This window comes from Diadema setosum, chromosome 12 (assembly GCF_964275005.1).
Source record: "Diadema setosum chromosome 12, eeDiaSeto1, whole genome shotgun sequence".
NCBI classification, from domain to species: Eukaryota; Metazoa; Echinodermata; class Echinoidea; order Diadematoida; family Diadematidae; genus Diadema; species Diadema setosum.
The window spans coordinates 27,441,081-27,460,158 of record NC_092696.1 but is presented as its reverse complement, the minus strand read 5'-3'; the positions used below and the strand labels follow the sequence as shown (position 1 = coordinate 27,460,158).

The 19,078-nt window shown below is 42.3% G+C and overlaps 1 protein-coding gene across 1 annotated transcript in view; it reads left to right on the top strand.

The window, feature by feature from the left end:
• Positions 1-16,410: 16,410 nt before the first annotated feature.
• LOC140235837 (uncharacterized) overlaps positions 16,411-19,078 on the top strand; it is a 45,951-nt gene continuing 43,283 nt past the window's right edge. The window contains exon 1 of the mRNA XM_072315835.1: positions 16,411-17,196. Coding sequence (XP_072171936.1) covers positions 16,758-17,196 — 439 coding nt within the window. The 5' untranslated portion in view covers positions 16,411-16,757. The remainder of the gene's footprint in view (positions 17,197-19,078) is intronic.

Genomic DNA, 19,078 nt, shown 5'->3' with positions numbered 1-19,078 from the left:
ACTAGCAGTACGTGCACACTCAATCAGTTGTTATACAACTATCGTTAAAAGTGTGTCGCGCGCGCACTACTACTATACGCGCTGTCAATCCTGTATGCAGGGCTCGACACTAACTTTTTTGTTTGGTGGCCCGATGGGGCCGCCAAAATCCTCAATTTCACATTTTTGGTGGCCCGAGAGACCAATTTGGTGGCCCCGAAAAAAAAAACAATAAAAAAACATTAAAAGTCCTGTTTTTTTTAATGAGTCAAATATCTAAGTTTTATCCAGTCATAGTAAGAATTGGAAGTTGGACATACATCTACTCATAAATAAACCTCAACAAACTCGCAACACTCACTCTCAGGCACTCATTCAGTCCTTTTAATCCATCTTTTAAACAAATATAACTGCTAATTTCCGGCGCAAAAAGTTACAAATTAATTGTCGTACTTTTAAAAAAATTTTGGTGGCCCGAGGCGGGCCACCAAATTTGCCCTTTTTTAAAATTTGGTGGCCCGACTTTCAATTTTGGTGGCCCCGGGCCACCGGGCCACCGTTAGTGTCGAGCCCTGCTGTATGTAATGTAAACAACTTCTAACAATTACTAGTTCGGGCTGCCAGCCGGCCTTTCTTGTGCATTTACATGTGGTGTATCCCACATACCGGTACGTATACGTACAGTAGGGTCTACTTGAGTACTTATTAACTTATATGTGCGGGATTTCCGAGTGCGACGTGCGTAAATGTTTGGGACGAACATCTTCGGACATCTTGACTTTTGAGCGAGTGCTACATGTAGCTGACTGGTATTGACCCACAAAAAAGTACATGAAAAATGCGGTTAGTTTTCGACCCATATCTTTATAAATCAAGTACAGTTGAACCTCTCGTATCCGGACAAGTCGGGACCGGGGCTCATCCGGATAAGGGATTTGGCCGGATACGGGAGACTCAATGCTTTATACATGTACATATACACATGTACCGATGTAGCCCATTGTAGTACCACATGTAGTAATGTGTATACTGCAACCTTTTCATTGTTACATTTGGGGATGTTTCGGGATGTTGAAATGTCTGAAGGTAAGCAATTTTGAAGGAAATTTGATGTAATGTATGTTAATCATATTGGAAGTAATATGTAATTCATGTGTGTTTGGGTAGGAGTTCTCAAGGAGTTGGGAATCCCCCTTTCTTCCCGTAATTATTAAAAAAAAAAATCACGGCGAGATTGTGTCCGGATAATAGAGAGATCCGGATAAAGGGAGGCCGGATAATAGAGGTTCAACTGTAATACACAGGTTTGAGTTTGTGACGTTAGTGGAGATGCAGCTCACTGGAGTCTCGGGTATTTACAATGTCTGGATGTGCTGGATGCGTGATGTGATGTGACGTCCAACCGCGGGATGATTCCAGGAAAGCGCCAAAACTGGCAAAAATTAGGGGACAGCGCGGAATTGACAAAGGAAGTGAACTCGTCATACCTACAAAGTTATTAGTTTGCTAACAAACTGGAGTACCCACCTACTCTATCACTCAGTGTGGAATAGTAATAAGGAATATATGGACATGTATGCACAAGATCAGATTAGTACTGATTTCATTTTTGTCGTATACGAATTTGTGTAAATAGATGTCAGACTTCAGCTTCACGAGGCTGATTCGCGCGCGGAGATGTGGGAGCCGCAGAAAAAAGCACCGAAAATATTTTGACGGATCAGGCCGCTAGGTGCGGCAGTCTGGCCTTGTGCGAACACGCTGGCACCCGTGTTTTGATGGGCGCTCTGCATCGGTTGATTAAAACTCGATTTTTGAAGAAAAAAAACAGACAGGATTTTTTCTTCCATGAAAATCACTGTGTAAAGTTGCGACAATTTATACGTCAGATGTGAAATGAAAAAGAAGTGAATAGGGGTCCTCTTGAGGTCTTTCCCCAGGGTCCGTATGACTAGCACTGTTAAAGATAATAAAAAGTTTTGGTACCTCAAAAATTTCCTTGTCTTAGTTTGTGTTTCAGATTAAAGTACCTTTCATATAACGAACACTGTGAGACTTACTCGCCCCAAAGTGCTCTCATGTCTTAGTAATCATGCAATTAACTGCGACCAGCAGCCCCATACGCATAGCGACCAGCAGTCCCATACGGATAGCGTAATCGGGCTTCGCATTGTAGCATTCAGGATCATGACAGATTTAGTATCGCGGGATAAATGTTAACTTAAAATCCCAAAAATTCTTCAATTTGAAGACTTACCAATTAAGGTGAAGTATTGAAAACAGGCTTCGGGCAACGTTTGGTTCTACCTATAGTCCCTTTCTGTTCGAATTGATGACTGAATGTGACTCGGCCGAGAGGACCTTGGGAGAGCTACATACACCATGTACACTGAATACTACAGCCAGTACATGTGAACACATCACATGCGCACAAATTTCAAATCCCATATCAACGGATAAGATGTTTGTGTGCGCATGCGCTGGTCGTAGTAGTCAGTGTATGCATCGGTCCATGGTGTACAGTAGCTCTCCCAAGGTCCTCTCGACCGAGTCACATTCAGTCATCAATTCGAAAAGAAAGGGACTATTGGCAGAACTGAACAACTAGCAGAACCAATCGTTGTTCGAAGCCTGTTTTCAATACTTTAACTTAATTGGTAAGTCTTCAAATCGAAGAAATTTTGGGATTTTAAATTGACATTTACCCGCGATACTAATTCGTCTCTGTCATGATCCTGAATGTTACAATGCGAAGCCCCATTACGCTATGCGTATGGGGCTGCTGGTCCCAGTTAGCTATGCGTACATAACTACAATGGGCTGCACGCTGCTGGTCGCAGTCAGTGGTTTTGTACAATATTTATCGCACTGTACAGCGACGGCTCTGGTACGAAACCATTATTGCATGATTACTAAGACATGAGACTAAAGAGCACTTTGGGGCGAGTAATTCTCACAGACAACGTACTTTAACGTGAAACACAAACCAAGACAAGGAAATTCAGGGAAACTTTTGAGGTACCAAAACTTTTTATTATCTTTAACGTTAGAGGAATCTCCGGGGTCCTCATGAGGCGGCCGGGCAGTCCCCTTAATGCTAGCGTTAGTCTTAACAGTTAAGGGGGAGCGCGAGCGGTCCTCACGAGCGGGTTTCCCGGGCCGATAGATTTCATTTTGTGGAAAATTACTTGAGTTGAATAAATATTGCCAAAAAAAAACGTAAGTGTCCGAAAATTGGGGGTTTTACTCTAGAGGTCTAACATTTGTGGAAGGAAGCCCCCCCCCCCCCCCCCCCACCGCCGTGCTTACCTACCGATGAATGCCACACAAATGGGGCTACACCTTGAACCTTGAATGAGAACTCTCCCCAAAGCGAAGACGCTGTCCTGGAGGCGTGTTTTTTTTAGACGGCACAGATTGGGGAAACTAAAAATCTATCGGGGACCCTATCCCTAAACCTAACCCTAATCCTAATCCTAACCCTAACCATCAAACCCTAACCCTAACCCTAACCCTAACCATAACCATAACCAAAAACCCCAACCCAACGTTTTTCCCATAGGTTTAACACGCGCCATGCCCCAATCTGTGCCGTCTTAAAAAAAAAACGCGTCCTGGAGAGGGCTGTGCTGTGCGCAACACACAACACGCAGTGCTATGCACTGGTGGGACTGTGACCTCTGTGTACACGGAGATCCCACGCCCCCCCCCCCCCCCCCCCAAACAGTATGACGTTAACCGTGTACACGGAGCGTCCCGGGGTTAAATTCACGAGTACTAAACGCTATAATTATAGGCGAGCCGCCGTAGTAATTTATTTAGTACGGGCACGCAGTGGTGTAACTATACACAGCCCAGTCGCTGTACATGGTAGTACGTCGCATAGCGTAACAGTGTCTGGTTAGGCTAGCAGTGGTGGGGCCTATTTCACGAGTATGCCAAGAACCTCACCATTTGCCGGATTTGGCTGTGCCGTTGCCTTTGCCTTTCGTTTTGGTCTCGGATTTCCCGCTTTCAGAATCCTCACTAAACTCCTCTTTTTGTTGAGCCCTCTGGTGGACTTCGCAGGGCGTGTGTTGGACACCAGAAATTTGTAGCATGTTCTGCATATGAAGGAGGAAGGTTTATAAAGTGCCGGCTTTCCAAACACAGTCGTCCAGGTGTTTTCCGATGTAATTCTTGCCACTCGAAACCTGTTCCACCCCTTGTCTTTTCGAGTGAACGGTTGCCTACAATATACACACAAATCCCTCGACATCCCCGTACTACAGTTTACACACAAATCCTCCCCATACTCGGTTTCACAGTAAAAGCTCTTCGAATTTGGTAGTTCTACTAGACAAATGACGCACGTTGGTCATCGCATCACAGCAGCAGACGGCGACGGCTTCACCAGACAGCTAGCTCAAGACACGCACAAATGACAAATGTAGGTCGCGCGCGCTCACTAAATTGGATCAAAGTGTAACTCGGTGCCTAGGCTTCTGAAAATGTGTCTTGCATATAGAGCGCCACCTGTGGTTTTGGATAAGTTTATAGGCCAGGGGGAGGGGCGCACCGGGCGTCCCCCGCCCCCTCTTAATTTCCAAAGCGAAAAAGTATAGCTACAAACGGCAGTTTTTTTGATTGCAAAATGTCAAAATTTTCAAGCTCGCTGGCTCCGCTCGCTGGCATTTAGTCGTAATGCCATTCTCCTGAAGTTGCTGCCAGTAATTGCCGGCAGCTCCACCCGGTGCGCCCCCCCCCCCCCCCTTACTGCAAAAAAAAAAAAAAAAAAAAAAAAAAAAAAATATATATATAACTATGTTATATATATATATATATATATATATATATATACATAGATACAAACGGCAGTTTTTGGACTGTAAAATGTCACAATTTTCAAGCTCGCTCGCTCCGCTCGCTCGCATTTAAATTCTCCTGATATTGCTGCTAGTAATTGCAGGCAGTTGCGCCCGGTGCGCCCCCCTTAATTTCGAAAGCAAAAAGATAGCTTCAAACGGCAGTTTTGGGACTGTAAAATGTCAAAATTTTCAAGCTCGCTCGCATTTAATCTTTGTGCAATTTTTTATTCCCCTGATGTTACGGCAGTTGCGCCCAGTGCGCCCCCCCCCCTTAATTTCCAAAGCGAAAAAATATAGCTACAAACGGCAGTTTTTCTACTGTAAAATGTCAAAATTTTCAAGCTCGCTCGAATTGAATTGTTATGCAATTCACCTGATGTTGCTGCCAGTAATTGCCAGCAGTTGCGCCCGGTGACACGCGCCGATACCACCCGGCCCCCCCCCCCCCTTTTTTCCAAAAAAAAACAACAAAAATATGACTAAGAACGGCAGTTTTTGAACTGTAAAATGTAACATTTTCAAGCTCGCTCGCATTTAATCGTTATGCAATTCACCTGATGTTGCTGCCAGTAATGGCCAGCAGTTCCGCCCGGTGCGCCCCCTCCCTAAATTTCCAAAGCGAAAAAATATGGCTAAGAACGGCAGTCTTTGGACTGTAAAATGTGAAATTTTCAAGCTCGCTCTCTTCGCTCGCTCGCATTTAATCGTTATGCAATTCACCTGATGTTGCTGCCAGTAATGGCCAGCAGTTCCGCCTGGTGCGCCCCACTCCCTTGATTTCCAAAGCGAAAAAAATACTGCTAAGAACGGCAGCTTTTGGACTGTAAAATGAAAATTTTCAAGCTCGCTCGCTCCGCTCGCTCGCATGTAATCATTATGCTCTCCTGATATTGCTGCCAGTAATTGCTAGGAGTTGCGCCCGATGCGCCCCCTTAAATTCGAAAGCGAAAAAATATAGCAACAAACGGCAGGTGTTTTTTTTTACTTTAAATTGTCAAAATATTCAAGCTCGCTAGCTCAGCTCGCTCGCATTAATTGTTATGCCTTTCTCCTGATGTTGCTGCCAGTAATTGCTGGCAGTTGCGCCCTCCCCCTTTATTTCCAAAGCGAAAATATAGCTCAAAATGGTAGTTTTTTTACTGTAAAATGTCAAAATTTTCAAGCTCGCTGTCTTCGCTTACTCGCATTTAGTCATTATGCCATTCACCTGATGTTGCTGCCAGTAATTGCCAGCAGTTGTGCCCGGTGCGCCCCCCTTAATAAGCAAAAAATATGGCTACAAAACGGCAATTTGGGGACTGTAAAATGTCAAAATTTTAAAGCTCGCTCGCCCCGCTCGCTCGCATGTAATCGTTAAGCCATTCTCCCGATATTGCTGCCAGTAATTTGTCGTTTCACACCGTCATTCCATATCCATTTAGGGGGACAACCCCCTCCCACAACCCCCCCCCCCCCCCTTGCTCGTTCCGCTTGTTCGGGCTCGGTCGCGTTCATGACATCAGTGTAAGAATTATTACTAGCAGTTTATTTGAATTATACCATTTATAGGCAAATTGTTCAAAAACAATTTACTTCAAATGTACTGATACCTTAAACAAGTGGGACTGTTTCAAGTCGATAAAACACGCAAAATACCTGCATCAAATTGCACCATTTACAACATCAAAATGGAAAAAGTACTCACCGTGGGAGGGGGACACTCCTCCCATCCTCCCCCTCGCTCACTCCTCTCGCTCTTGCTTGGCCGCGTTCATGATATTCAGTGTAAATATTAAACAGGATGTTTATTTGGATGATACTATTTTATAGGCAAATTGTTCGATATTAATTTACATCAAAATATACTGCTTTACTTTAAACAAGTGGGACTGTTTCAAGTCGATAAAACAAGCAAAACATGCATCAAATCCCCCTCGCTCTCTCCGCTTGCTAGGGCTCGGTCGCGTTCATGACATCATTGTAAGAATCAATACAAGAAGTTTATTGAAATGATATAGTTTATATAGGCACATTGTTCAACAACAAATTCCATCAGATTTATACTGCTACCTTAAACAAGTGGGACTGTTTCAAGTCGATAAAAACACGCAAAAAGCCTGCATCAAACTGTTGCACCATTTACAACATCAAAATGCAAAAGTTCTCACCATGGGAAGGGGGGACAACAGGCACTTCCACACCCTCCCCCCCCCCCCCCTTGCTCGCTCCCTCGCATAAACACCCCCCCCCCCAAGATGAAATCCTAGCTACGCCGGTGCCTTTTCCCCGCTAGGTTTACCTAAAAAACAGTAAAAGTCTAGGGATTGAGAGCTTCCTATATTCCAAATGTCTGTCAAAAAAAAAAAAAAAAAAAATCTCGTTACATTAGGGTCAAAACGCACCCTCCTTGAAAAAAAAAAAAGCTGGTGACGCCCCTGATGCACATTCATTCTTTTTTCCTTTAAATCATGGAACGGTACATAGTAATCTGATATTTTCTGAGATTTCGCTGAACGCTGAAAATGATTTTGATTCATAATTTATAGCAAAATAATGCTGAAGAAAAATTAATCTTACAAACAAAATAAGACATGCATGATGAAAAAAAAAAAACTCGTAATTGTTCTATTTATCGTTGATTTTGCTCTTTTTTCTTCATTTTGTTCTTTTTCTTTTAATGTATCAAACCTATAGCTCATGTCTGCATCCCCCTTCCTATTATATTCTGAAGTACAGGCATCTTGTCCTAATTATTGTCCGTGCTCGTATGTCTCGAGATGTGGTGTGCTGCGTTGTATAGTAACTATTTTCATTCCTTAGTTCTTTGTGCAAAAAAAAAAAAAAAAGTTTGTTTCCTTTCTTTTCCTCTCTCCAGTTGCCCTCTAATCTATTTCTTTAGAAAGGTTATACTCTGAGGAGTACATTGTACATGTCAAGCTATTGCTTTCTAGTGAACTCCTACTCATTAAGTGTTATTAATCTGTAATAGTTTGACATGAATTTTGTTATTTCGTTGGTGACAAGGTATCATAAGGTCCTTTGCTTAAGTAGTTTGTATTAAAGATTCCATTTATATCATGTTGAAGAACAAGTGAATTCAATTGAATTGAACTGAAATGAACGTGCTTGATGATGACAAATGTATTATTTATCATGATTTTGATACCGCTAGTTTGCAGGCACACACCCTTGTTGGTCGAAAATGAGTCTGCACCACAGGACCATGGCACTGAGCCTCTCTCCCATGGGAGATTGGCACAACGAAATGTGTGCTCGACCGCTGCATACGCATCGCTCTGACACATTTTCAGAAGCCTAGGCATCGAGTTACACTTTAAGACGGGGGTGCTGTAAGCGCGATCCTTATTTCGATCCTAGGAGCGCGCGTAGGACAGAAAATAGGATAAGGACAGGCAAAATCGGTATGCTGTAAAATCTACTTGATACTGAAATTACTTTTTTGAACGAAATACTTAGTATCTATCGCTCATCATGGCTCATGAAAATACACACGACGCTTAATAATATAGGCATGAACAACCTGTGGAACACGTGTGAAGCTACAAGTCGTGAATGGATCAAAGCATCGGTAGAGCGCCGACTCGTTGATATACACAAACAAAATTTGTCGTCCACTATCTTTGATAATTCACAAACCAAGACTTATCGTATATTCAAACAATCACTAAATTCTGATATTGAGAATTATTTGATTGAACTCCCGAAGAGAGATAGAATTATTCTTTGTAGGTTTAGGTGTTCAAACCATCACTTACCAATTGTTTCTGGGAGATACACAGATACTCCCAGGAACATGAGGATCTGTAGTCTTTGTGATATGAATACACTAGGTGACGAATTTCATTATCTATTTGAATGCCCTGTTTTCGACAACGATAGGCAATTATATCTTAAAAAATATTTTGTTACTTCACCCAATACGTTGAAAATGGAACAAATGTTTAACTCCTGCAATCCTAGAACACGTTCTAATTTTGTCATAAAATAATGATTTTTTTTTCAAGAACTCATAGAAAACTTATGGTAAACATTGTTACTATAATGTTAATTTCCTGTCTGATTTGTCATTTTCGAATATCAATTTTCCGCATTGTATCATCATTTACTGGTGCCAACCAGGACCATCCCTGTTTTTGCATTGTTTTATTATTTTTTCTTGTACAGTTATGTTACAGATTTAGTTATTTGGTTATTTGGTTAATTGCATAGCATTATACAACTTTTTTTTTCTTTCTTTTTTTCTCCAGTAGATTTATGTACCTTCATTGTACTTTTTCATAATTATTATTATTTTTTTGTTTGTTTGTTTGTTTTTTTTGTGTTTTTTTTTTGGTCGATATGTAATCTCAAATGCATAATTCACATGGTTATCTCCAATACCCTGATTGGGTGACATGAGATAAATAAAATTGTCATTGTCAATTGTCATTGTCAATAAAATTGTCAATTGTCATTGTCAATTGTCATTGTCATTGTCAATTGTCATTGTCATTGTAAGCCTGTCCTAAGCCTATCCTAGGACAGTCATTTATGAATAATGAATATTAATGAGGAAAGACAGGACACGCCCGACGCAGTATCTATAAGCCAATCATCTGGCTAATTTTACGCAATGCGCGCCCAAGATCTACATTGCTCAAGAGTGCGCTTCACGCAGCTCTGTGCGAGGAGCTAAAAATGTATTGTCAATCTACTAGTAATTATACAGTTAAGAATACAATTTTGATTATCAAAGCTTTAGCACGCACTTAGCCCACCATAATAAATGTGACCTTACGAGTTCCATTAATTTGCATTTAAAGTTTTTGCAGAAATTAGCTCAAATTTTGAACTTTTGGAGGATGTTGGGGTAAACAGGGATATCATCACTGCATGCCAAACTTCGCCCTTGATTCAAAGTTATTACCTTGATTTTCTTAATTGAATATAAAGAATAATAATAACAATAGAATATAAAGAATAATAATAACAATAGATGCAAATAGATGCAAACAATAGATGCAAACAATAGATGCAAATTTTGGGGCAAATTATTTGTATAGGGCCCCATTTCTCTCTCTCTCTCTCTTCTTTCGATCTTTAAAATAACAACAACAACAATAGATGCACACACCCACACTCACATGCACTCACATTATTCTATGATCGATATGCTTGTAATAATAATGTCTTGCTTATAGTTACTGTTTGTCCCACTTAAACCAAACCAATGTTCCACTTCTCCCAGGAAAAAAAAAAAAATGATAACACAAATACGACGCTTATAGGAATATAGCGTAGCAACCCGTTATGTGGCTAGCATCAAAAGTCTTTTGGTCCGATACATGTGTGCCCCATTCTAAATATCAGAAAGTTATTCGAGAAACTTCATCAAATCACAATTTTTGTCCCACTTAATTCACCCTGCTAGCTCTCCCCTATCTTTATGGTAGTATAGACTTACATGCTGGGCAATGATAACAGAATAAATAAAGGAGATTACTGATAGATTAAACAAAGATATAAACATAGAGCTGCTCAATGATATCCTTGTATAAACACGTAAGTTCACTACATTTTGAAAAAAAAAAAAAAAATGTTAACCCATGCACGAATGGACTGTTAGGTCACCGGCTTGCGTCACACACTACGTACGTCTTGTACGTAATGTGTGCGTATGGATCGTTACGTTACTAGTACTTTTATTCTTCACGCGACCTAGAAGCGCACTGCGTACGTTTCTTTTCCTTTGGTTACTAGATCTTCACAGCAACGACTTCGAGGGTCACGTAATGTGGGCGGCGGAGGTAGGCTGCTTGCACTGCGTCCGCATGACGTTCGGGCAGACGTTGAGCATAATAATAGTGATAACAACAATAATGACAATAATAATAATAATAATGATAATGATAATAATAATAATGATAATAATAATGATAATAACAATGATAATATTAATAATGATAATGATAATTACTATTATCATTATTACAATATCAATAAAATAGCTTTTGTTGTTATTGTGTACATAATGTACTTTTTATTTATCTTGTGCCGAATAAAATGAAGTGTAAATTGAATTGAAAATGGCGAACAACAAACAAATAAACACATACCAGCTAGATAAAGAATACAATTGTTTCGAACATTATGGACTGCAGTTTTAGAATCCTCAGTATGAGAGGAACAGATAACTCTGTTATACGATTCATGTATTTATTTTCTTGTTCATGAACATACAAAATAAGAAACAATACGTCGGCTGAGAATGATAAGGGCTCGTCAGTAGGCCTATATACGCAATAGCCCGGCATAAAGCGCCAGAGAAAGATTGCCTAGAGGCTATCCTTATTTTTGCTCCTAAATAAACTTGATCCTACTTGTGCTTGATCCTACTTGTACTTGTCCAACGATAGTGACGTCAGCGATCCTTATTTCTCTCCCAGTTTAGGATAGGGGCGTAACTTGATATGTAAATTAGATGTAAGTAGATGTTAATGAGATCTTAAGATAAGTGGTATTCTGTAAGCACAAGTAGGATCAAGTTTAGGAGCAAAAATAAGGATAGCCTCTAGGCAATCTTTCTCTGGCGCTTGGATATCCTTACAGAATACCACCCCAGGACAACTCGCCCTCGAGACAGGTCGCCCCGGAGACAGCTCGCCCTCGATTTCCGAGGGCGAGTTGTCTTGGGTCCGAGGGCGAGTTGTCTCAAGTGGCGAAGGAATAAATACTAGTATACCCCGAATGTTTGATTTAATTTCAGACAAAATATGATTGCAAATGACTTTGCATTTATCTGAATGCACACAGTTTCTATTTTTTCTGATTAAAATCATTTTTAAAATGAAAACTATGGCATTTTGTTATCGCATTTTCCCAGCCCTGGCTTGAGATCGCTATAGAATTGCCGAATCGTCCATGCCCGATGTGAGCTCGCCCCCTGATTCTTCTCGACAAACTGCAGTAAATTTTTTGACTTTGAATCAATGGCGTAAATCCGTACTGAGGAGTGGGGGGGGGGGGGGGTGGTCACCATCACCACGATTACAAGCCCATAACCGGACCGGCGCAGCCTTGAGGGGGGGGGGGGGGGAAGGGAAGCTTCAGTGAACCCCCCCCCCCCCCACACACACACACTTTACAGGGATCGGATGTCCCATTCTTTTGCATGGAATAAGTTATAGTGCGAGGAAAGTGGCAGCAAAAATATGAAGACGTTTTGTTCTTGTTGCTTTTTTTTTGCTTGTCAGATGACTTTCGGCGGAAAATGAGACCTTAAAAGTATATGAAAACATTTTTCTTTTTGTTTTTGAAATATCTGTGAGAGGGAGCGGAACGACCGAACGGGGGGAGGGTGTGTATCCCTCTCCCACACGAGGAAGATTTTGCATTTTCAGACCTGAAATTCAGCGATCTGGTGCACACTTTTGGTGAAATTTTGTTTTCTTTTCTTTAAGAAACAATAAGAAAATGAAATATTCACAATATATTATTGAATGACTAAATCGTGGTATTTCAGCTCTTGCATGCTCCGCCTGTGCGACATCACTGTGAAGGCCTCCTAAATAATGGGGCCTATCACCGGCGTAGACAGGATTTGATCTTAATTATAATAGAGGAGCGGTTATGTGCCACGGAGGGAGCGAAGCAAGCGAGGGGGGGGGGGTATGGTAGGGAGGTTTCCCCCTCCCACGATGAAATCTTTTTGCATGAATAATTTAGACATTTTACAGTCCCAAAACTGCCGTTTGTAGCTATATTTTTCGCTTTGGAAACTAAGGAGGGCCGCACCGGGCGCAACTGCTGTCAATCACTGGCAGCAACATCAGGAGAATGGCATAGCAATTAAATGCGAGCGAGCGGAGCGAGCGAGCTTGAAATTTTTGACATTTTACAGTCTAAAAACTGCCGTTTGTAGCTATATTTTTCGCTTTGGAAATTAAGGGGGGCCGCACCGGGCGCAACTGCTGTCAATCACTGGCAGCAACATCAGGAGAATGACATAGTGGTTAAATGCGAGCGAGCGGAGCGAGCGAGCTTGAAAATTTTTGACATTTTACAGTCCAAAGACTGCCGTTTGTGGCTGCATTTTTTCGCTTTGGAAATTACGGGGGGGGGGGGGGGCACACCGGGCGCAACTCCTGGCAATTACTGGCAGCAACATCAGGAAAATGGCATAACGATTTAAATGCGAGCGAGCTAAGCGAGTGAGCTTGAAAATTTTGATATTTTACAGTCTAAAAAACTGTCCTTTGTGGCTGTATTTTTTTTTGCTTTGGAAATTAAGGGGGGCGCACCAGGCATAAACTGCTGGCAATTACTGGCAGCAACATCATGAGAATGGCATAATGATTAAATGCGAGGGAGCGAAGCGAGTAAGCTTGAAAATTTTGACATTTTACAGTCTAAAAAACTGTCGTTTGTGGTTGTATTTTTTCGCTTTGGAAGTTAAGGGGGCGCACCGGGCGAAAACTACTGGCAATTACTGGCAACAGCATCAGGAGGATGGCATAATGGTTAAATGCGAGCGCGCGAGCGAAGCGATCGAGCTTCAAAATTTTGACATTTTGCAGTCCCAAAACAGCCGCTTGTAGTTATATTTTTCGCTTTGGAAATTAAGGGGGGGGGGGGGCGCACCGGGCGAAAACTGCTGGCAATTATACTGGCAGCAACACAAGGAGAATGGAATAATGATTAGTAATGCGAGCGAGCGAAGCGAGAGAACTTCAAAATTTTGACATTTTACAGTCCCAAAACTGCCGTTTGTAGTTATATTTTTCGCTTTTGTTTGTCCCACTTTTATGGGGGAACCACCCCCCCCCCCATCGACGCCTCTTCATTTAAGTGAAAGATCTGCTCCACACTCTTTGATAAATTAGGGAAATATACGTCAATATCAAAAGTGTACAAAGTTTATCGAAAGGGATCCAGTATAGCAGAGCATTTGCATGTTTATGATTGCAATACAACGATCTGGTGCATAATTCTGGCGATATTTGGACAATATTTTCCATTAAGAAAGTTCGAGATTTAATAATGATTCAGGAAATGGAGGGGGTTCAATTATGGCGATATATTTTTTGTTATTGTTTGTTTGTTTGTTTTCTTACATATTTTGCAGATGGTCCCCAGTTACTCGCGTCATGTTTACATGTAGGCCTATACTATTTGACGTTGTCAACGTCTGAGCCATACCTCGCAGTGTATGTCAATGTTACTTTCTTCGCGAGCGAGCGAAGCGAGCGAGCGCCTGAGAAAATTGTGTATACATTTACCTACAAGATAGCATATAATTGTTCAGCTCTGTTACCTGTCTAAGGCCGGCGTACAAACGTCATGCAATATGCCAAAATTTATACATATCACATTTCTGCTTCCTCCATTTTTTTCCTAAAAATTCAGGGGGGGGGATGATTGTACAGGCCATCCCCCCCCCCTCCTCCATTTCAGGGGGGATATATCCCCCATCCCCCCCCCCCCCCCGGGATTTACGCCCATGCTTTGAATGCACCTCTTAGACTTCATTTATGATTCAGGTTTGTACGGTATTATTGATTAATGATGCTAGATAGTTTAATTCGATTAATATTTCACTGTCTTCGTTTATTCAGCAAAAGAAGAAGAAAATACGATCTCGCCCTCGCCTCTTTTTCTCCCGCTGGCGCGGCGTGTATTGTGGGCTGCATTGTGCTCCCGTTATGCCAGAGCTGAGCGTCGCGCGCCCGCGACTCCAGGGTAAACTTCTCTGGCCTCCCGTTGGCTTTCCACTGCCGGTCGGGTTTAAAGGGACTGTACAGTACTGGTTGAGGTAGGGATTCATGTTTTGACCATTCCTAAGTGAGATAATGAAAAGCCTCTTTTGAAATATGAAGGAGCATGTAATTTTAAGAAGGATTCAACGTTTATTTGATGAAAATTGGTTTTCAAATGGCTGAGATATCAAAAAAAGTGCCAATAATAAAAGGCGACATGCCACAACTTTATTAGGATCTCTTTGTTTCACCTTGTTTTTGGATATCTCAGCCATTTCAAAACCGATTATCATCAAATAAACTTTTGATACCCCTTAGAATTGCATGATCTTTGACATCTCATACAGTGGTTTCTGAATATCTCGCAAAACGTTAAAAGCTAAATTCTCACCTCGACCAGAACTGTACACACCAAAGAGATTATACCACAAGAGGGCGTAGTCCAGTAGAGAGGCAGCCGCGCGAGGGAGCTGCCATTTTGCGTTGTGGGAGCCGCCATTGCACGGATCCTGTACAGTAGATGGCAGCGCACTGTTAAATGCGCTCGACTTGAATATTCGGCACAGTGACCTTGCGTTGTTTTATTGTGATGTCACAATGGTCATGTTTAAGCGTCATAATGGTGCTGATGTTGTTTGATTTTATGGCGTGAGTGGGAATGTACGCGAAACAAACGTCATAGTGCTCAACTATGAACTGTCTAGTCTACACCCAAGTTCCCACTGTTAATTTTGCGAACAACAAAAAGGTCTGGACTCTACTAAATGGTTCAAATGATATGGTATCATCGCAGAAACTAATATTTAAACAATTAACCACATTGCGATTCTGAAAATGAAAATGTGTAATGAAGAATAACATATCACTCCAGATATGATATGAGAAGATATGACTTGAACGTAGACTTCGATCCAGTGCCAGGAGCTGAGTGTGCGCTCCCTCTTCAATTTTGGACGCACTATTTGTACGCACGCGTATGGCGACTACTTACTCTATTGACCGATTCTGTGACGCGCTATGTGTATTTTTGGCATGGGCGCAGCCATAGTGGGTGTATCAGCCGACCCCCCCTCCGCACTCCCCCACCCCTCTCCCTACATTAGCACGCGCGCAGAATGAAAAAACTGCTTTAGCCAATAGGCGTCTCGTACTGAGTGCGCGAATGCTTGCTTAGTGCGCGAACCTTTGTTACAAGTGCGTGTAAACATGTTGCCCCGGGGTGGGGGAGAGCAGGGGGGGGGGGGGGGGGGTCGGCTGATACACCCACTATGGCTGCGCCCTGTGCCGTAAAATGTCTGCTGCCCTCAACGAACCCGAATCGGTCAATAGGTATAATCTCTTTGGTACACACCCTTCAATGTGTCGCCGTCTTCATGATTTGAAGTTGAATTTGGTATAATAGTTTTGATGATGAACTTGACTCCGAGTGGGTGAACATAGCCCTAATTTCGATTGATCTCTTAAATGAATGGCCCTCTACATGAACACATGAAACCCCGCCGGCAGTGGAAAGCCAGCGGGAGGCCAGAGGTTTACCCCCGGAGTTGCTGGCGCGCGACGCCAGCAATAGAAACTGTGTGCATTCTGAAATTCAATTTAGGCAGATAAATGCAAAATTATTTTGAAGCAGCTTTTATTTTGTCTGAGATTAAATCAATCATTCGGGGTATATTCCTTCGCCACTTAAGACAAATCGCCCTCGGACCCAAGACAACTCGCCCTCGAAAAACGCGAGCTGTCTTCGGGGTGACTTGTCTCGAGGGTGAGTTGTCTGGCGCCCGTCTATTTCTCTCTCCTCCTACGCGCGGTGTTACAGAATACCAATCGCGTATTTAGGAGAGAGAGTTGTCCTAGGGTCCTTACAGAATACCACCCCGGGTTACACCGTAAACAGGCGAAGCTCTCTGGCAAGGTCTTGGTACTTCTCTATCTTTTCCTTAGAACTCCTTCTCGGCCACTCTGCTGTCTCCCGGTACCGCGACATCGATGATTGTGCACATCTGTCGAGCCCTTTCTCCGACGATGATATCCGGACGCCTGTGCTTGGATGACATACGGAGCCCAGACTAGGAACGGACGGACGTGGGGAGCCTGACCAGCCAGACGCCGGCCGGGCATGCACTGCACTAGCAACGCCTCACATTACAATCGACGTGTATTTGTGCGTGTTCTGATCATGTTTACATATGCATGCTAGATGCTGTCTGCTGAATTGCCATCTGCTGTACGATGCAACGACCAACGTGCGTCAGCTCAAAGCTTTTTGTCTAGTAGAACTAAATTTATCAAATTCGAAGTTGACGAAGAGCTTTCATTTACTGTGATTATGAATCCGAATATGGGGAGGAGGTCTAGCCCGTATGTGTGTGGGGATCCTTTACCTTTCTGTGTAAACTGCCGTCAACCGTTCACACGAAAATACAAGGGGTGGAACAGGTTTCGAGTGACAAGAATTACATCGGAAAACACCTGGACAACTCTGTTTGGAAAGCCGGCACTTTATAAACCTTCCTCCTTCATATGCAGAACATGCTACAAATTTCTGGTGTCCAACACACGCCCTGCGATGTCCATCACTCATTATGGCAGGAGTTTAATGAGGATTCTGAAAGGGGCAAAGCCAAATCCGGCAAATGGTGAGGTTCTTCATCATGCATGTTGCCTCAAAAAGTCTAGAAAACGTGTTTAGGATCTAACATGTTAGGAAACTACACTGCACATCTACTCCTTCGCAGACGTTGTCATTTTTCAGTGGTGGTTGTGCGACTCCTTCATGAATATCTTTTTTAATCGTGGAAAACTAAAATATAAGGAATCCCCATAATCTATGATAATCATCCAATAATCGGTATGCGTATTTTTTTTTAATTACGTAAAAAACCTACCAAAATCCGTCCTTAAAATCAGGTCTGTGAGCGTCCGTATTGCTTCACTCCTCATCTTCTGCGTGTTATTGAATGGCAATCACTCTCCTATGCTACAACGTAGGTAGGATAGTCGGAGGTAGTCGGAGTGACGTCATATCATGAGAGCAGCACGCGCGGAAATACATGGTAGAAGACGACAAGCTTTACGTAACACACGAAACGCATGGGCGTACGTAAAATGCTAACACGGTATCTGGGGTTGAGGGTTCGTGGCTGTTCGTTTATTTTGTGAATCATCGCACAATCTACTCCGAAAAATTCAACAATAAGGTTTGGATACCAACAAAACACCAAATTAACTCAACCATCAGCAACATACGATATAGGTGGGTGGTATTTCCTGTTAAAATCAAACAAAATAAAAGACATTTTTGTGGTCTTGCCGTCAAAAGCGACAGTCGTTTACGTACGTTTAAACACTAGTACATGTCAGACTGCTGTGCTGTGCACAGCGGTCTGGTCAGGCTAGGATCTAGGGTAAGGGCACCAGTATTCGGTCAGCCCCCGGTATTCGGTCAATTATTACTACTAGTCACCAGCCAGTAAGTTCAACTGTACAGACACACACATATCACATTGATTCACATACATGCACACTCATTCACAACAGGAAACTCCCTTAGCCCCCTCTAAAAATCCATCCAAAATCCCAAATTTTACCGTCAAAAGTGCAGAATCGGCGCTACTTTCCAAAAGCGCGCGCGGATAGGCCCAGTCTTAAGAGTACGGGTCGCCGAAAAAGCGCTAAAAATCGAGAAATATTCCGTTCTCTTGCGGGATTTTTTGCTTTTGAGTAACTCTTAGATCTATATCGCAAGCTTGGAGTGTGATGGTATCCTCAAAAACGCAAAAGAAAAACAAAATTTCCGTACGTGCCGATACAGTGTCTCAATGCACAAGGATTGAATGCAAGTGCCGAGTCCCCAGTATTCGGTCACCAACAGGCGCCGCAACATCCCCGATGCAATTTTGCGCCAACAAGGTAGCGCGCGCGCGCGTTTTTCAGCTGCCTTGAACACACATTGACTTTGAACGCGCATATCGCGTGACCGAATACTGGAGCCGGTGACCGTATACTGGGGAATTTTCAAGGTGATATATTTTGCGATTTTGTGAAATTCTGTGTGATATTTAACAAAATAAAAATTGAGATTAAAGAAATTTGATATATTTCACATACATTGCTGTAGATATGATGTATGTATGTATTATTTTAGTTTGAAAAATATTGCAAAAAAGCTTAGGTGACCGAATACTGGGGATGTTACCCTACTTGTATTAATTTACCTTTTTTTTGGTGTGTGTAAATTAGTAGGGTCCTTACGCGTTGCTTCTAAGTAATAAACATGGTCATGACACTGATGGTAACCCTGTTGCCATGGTTGCGGGGTGCTGTAAATAGTAACATACTTTACGCTACGGTACGTATTTGTCCATATGGGGTCGCTGCTGCAGTTAGCTAGAGCCTATTACACTAACAGTTGTTAGACAAACTAATGGGCATATGCCAACTAATGTTAGAAACGAACATCTTGTAGCTTTTTTTTTTTTTATTTTTAAGCTAAAAGTAAAGTAAGGCCTTGCGCCCGCC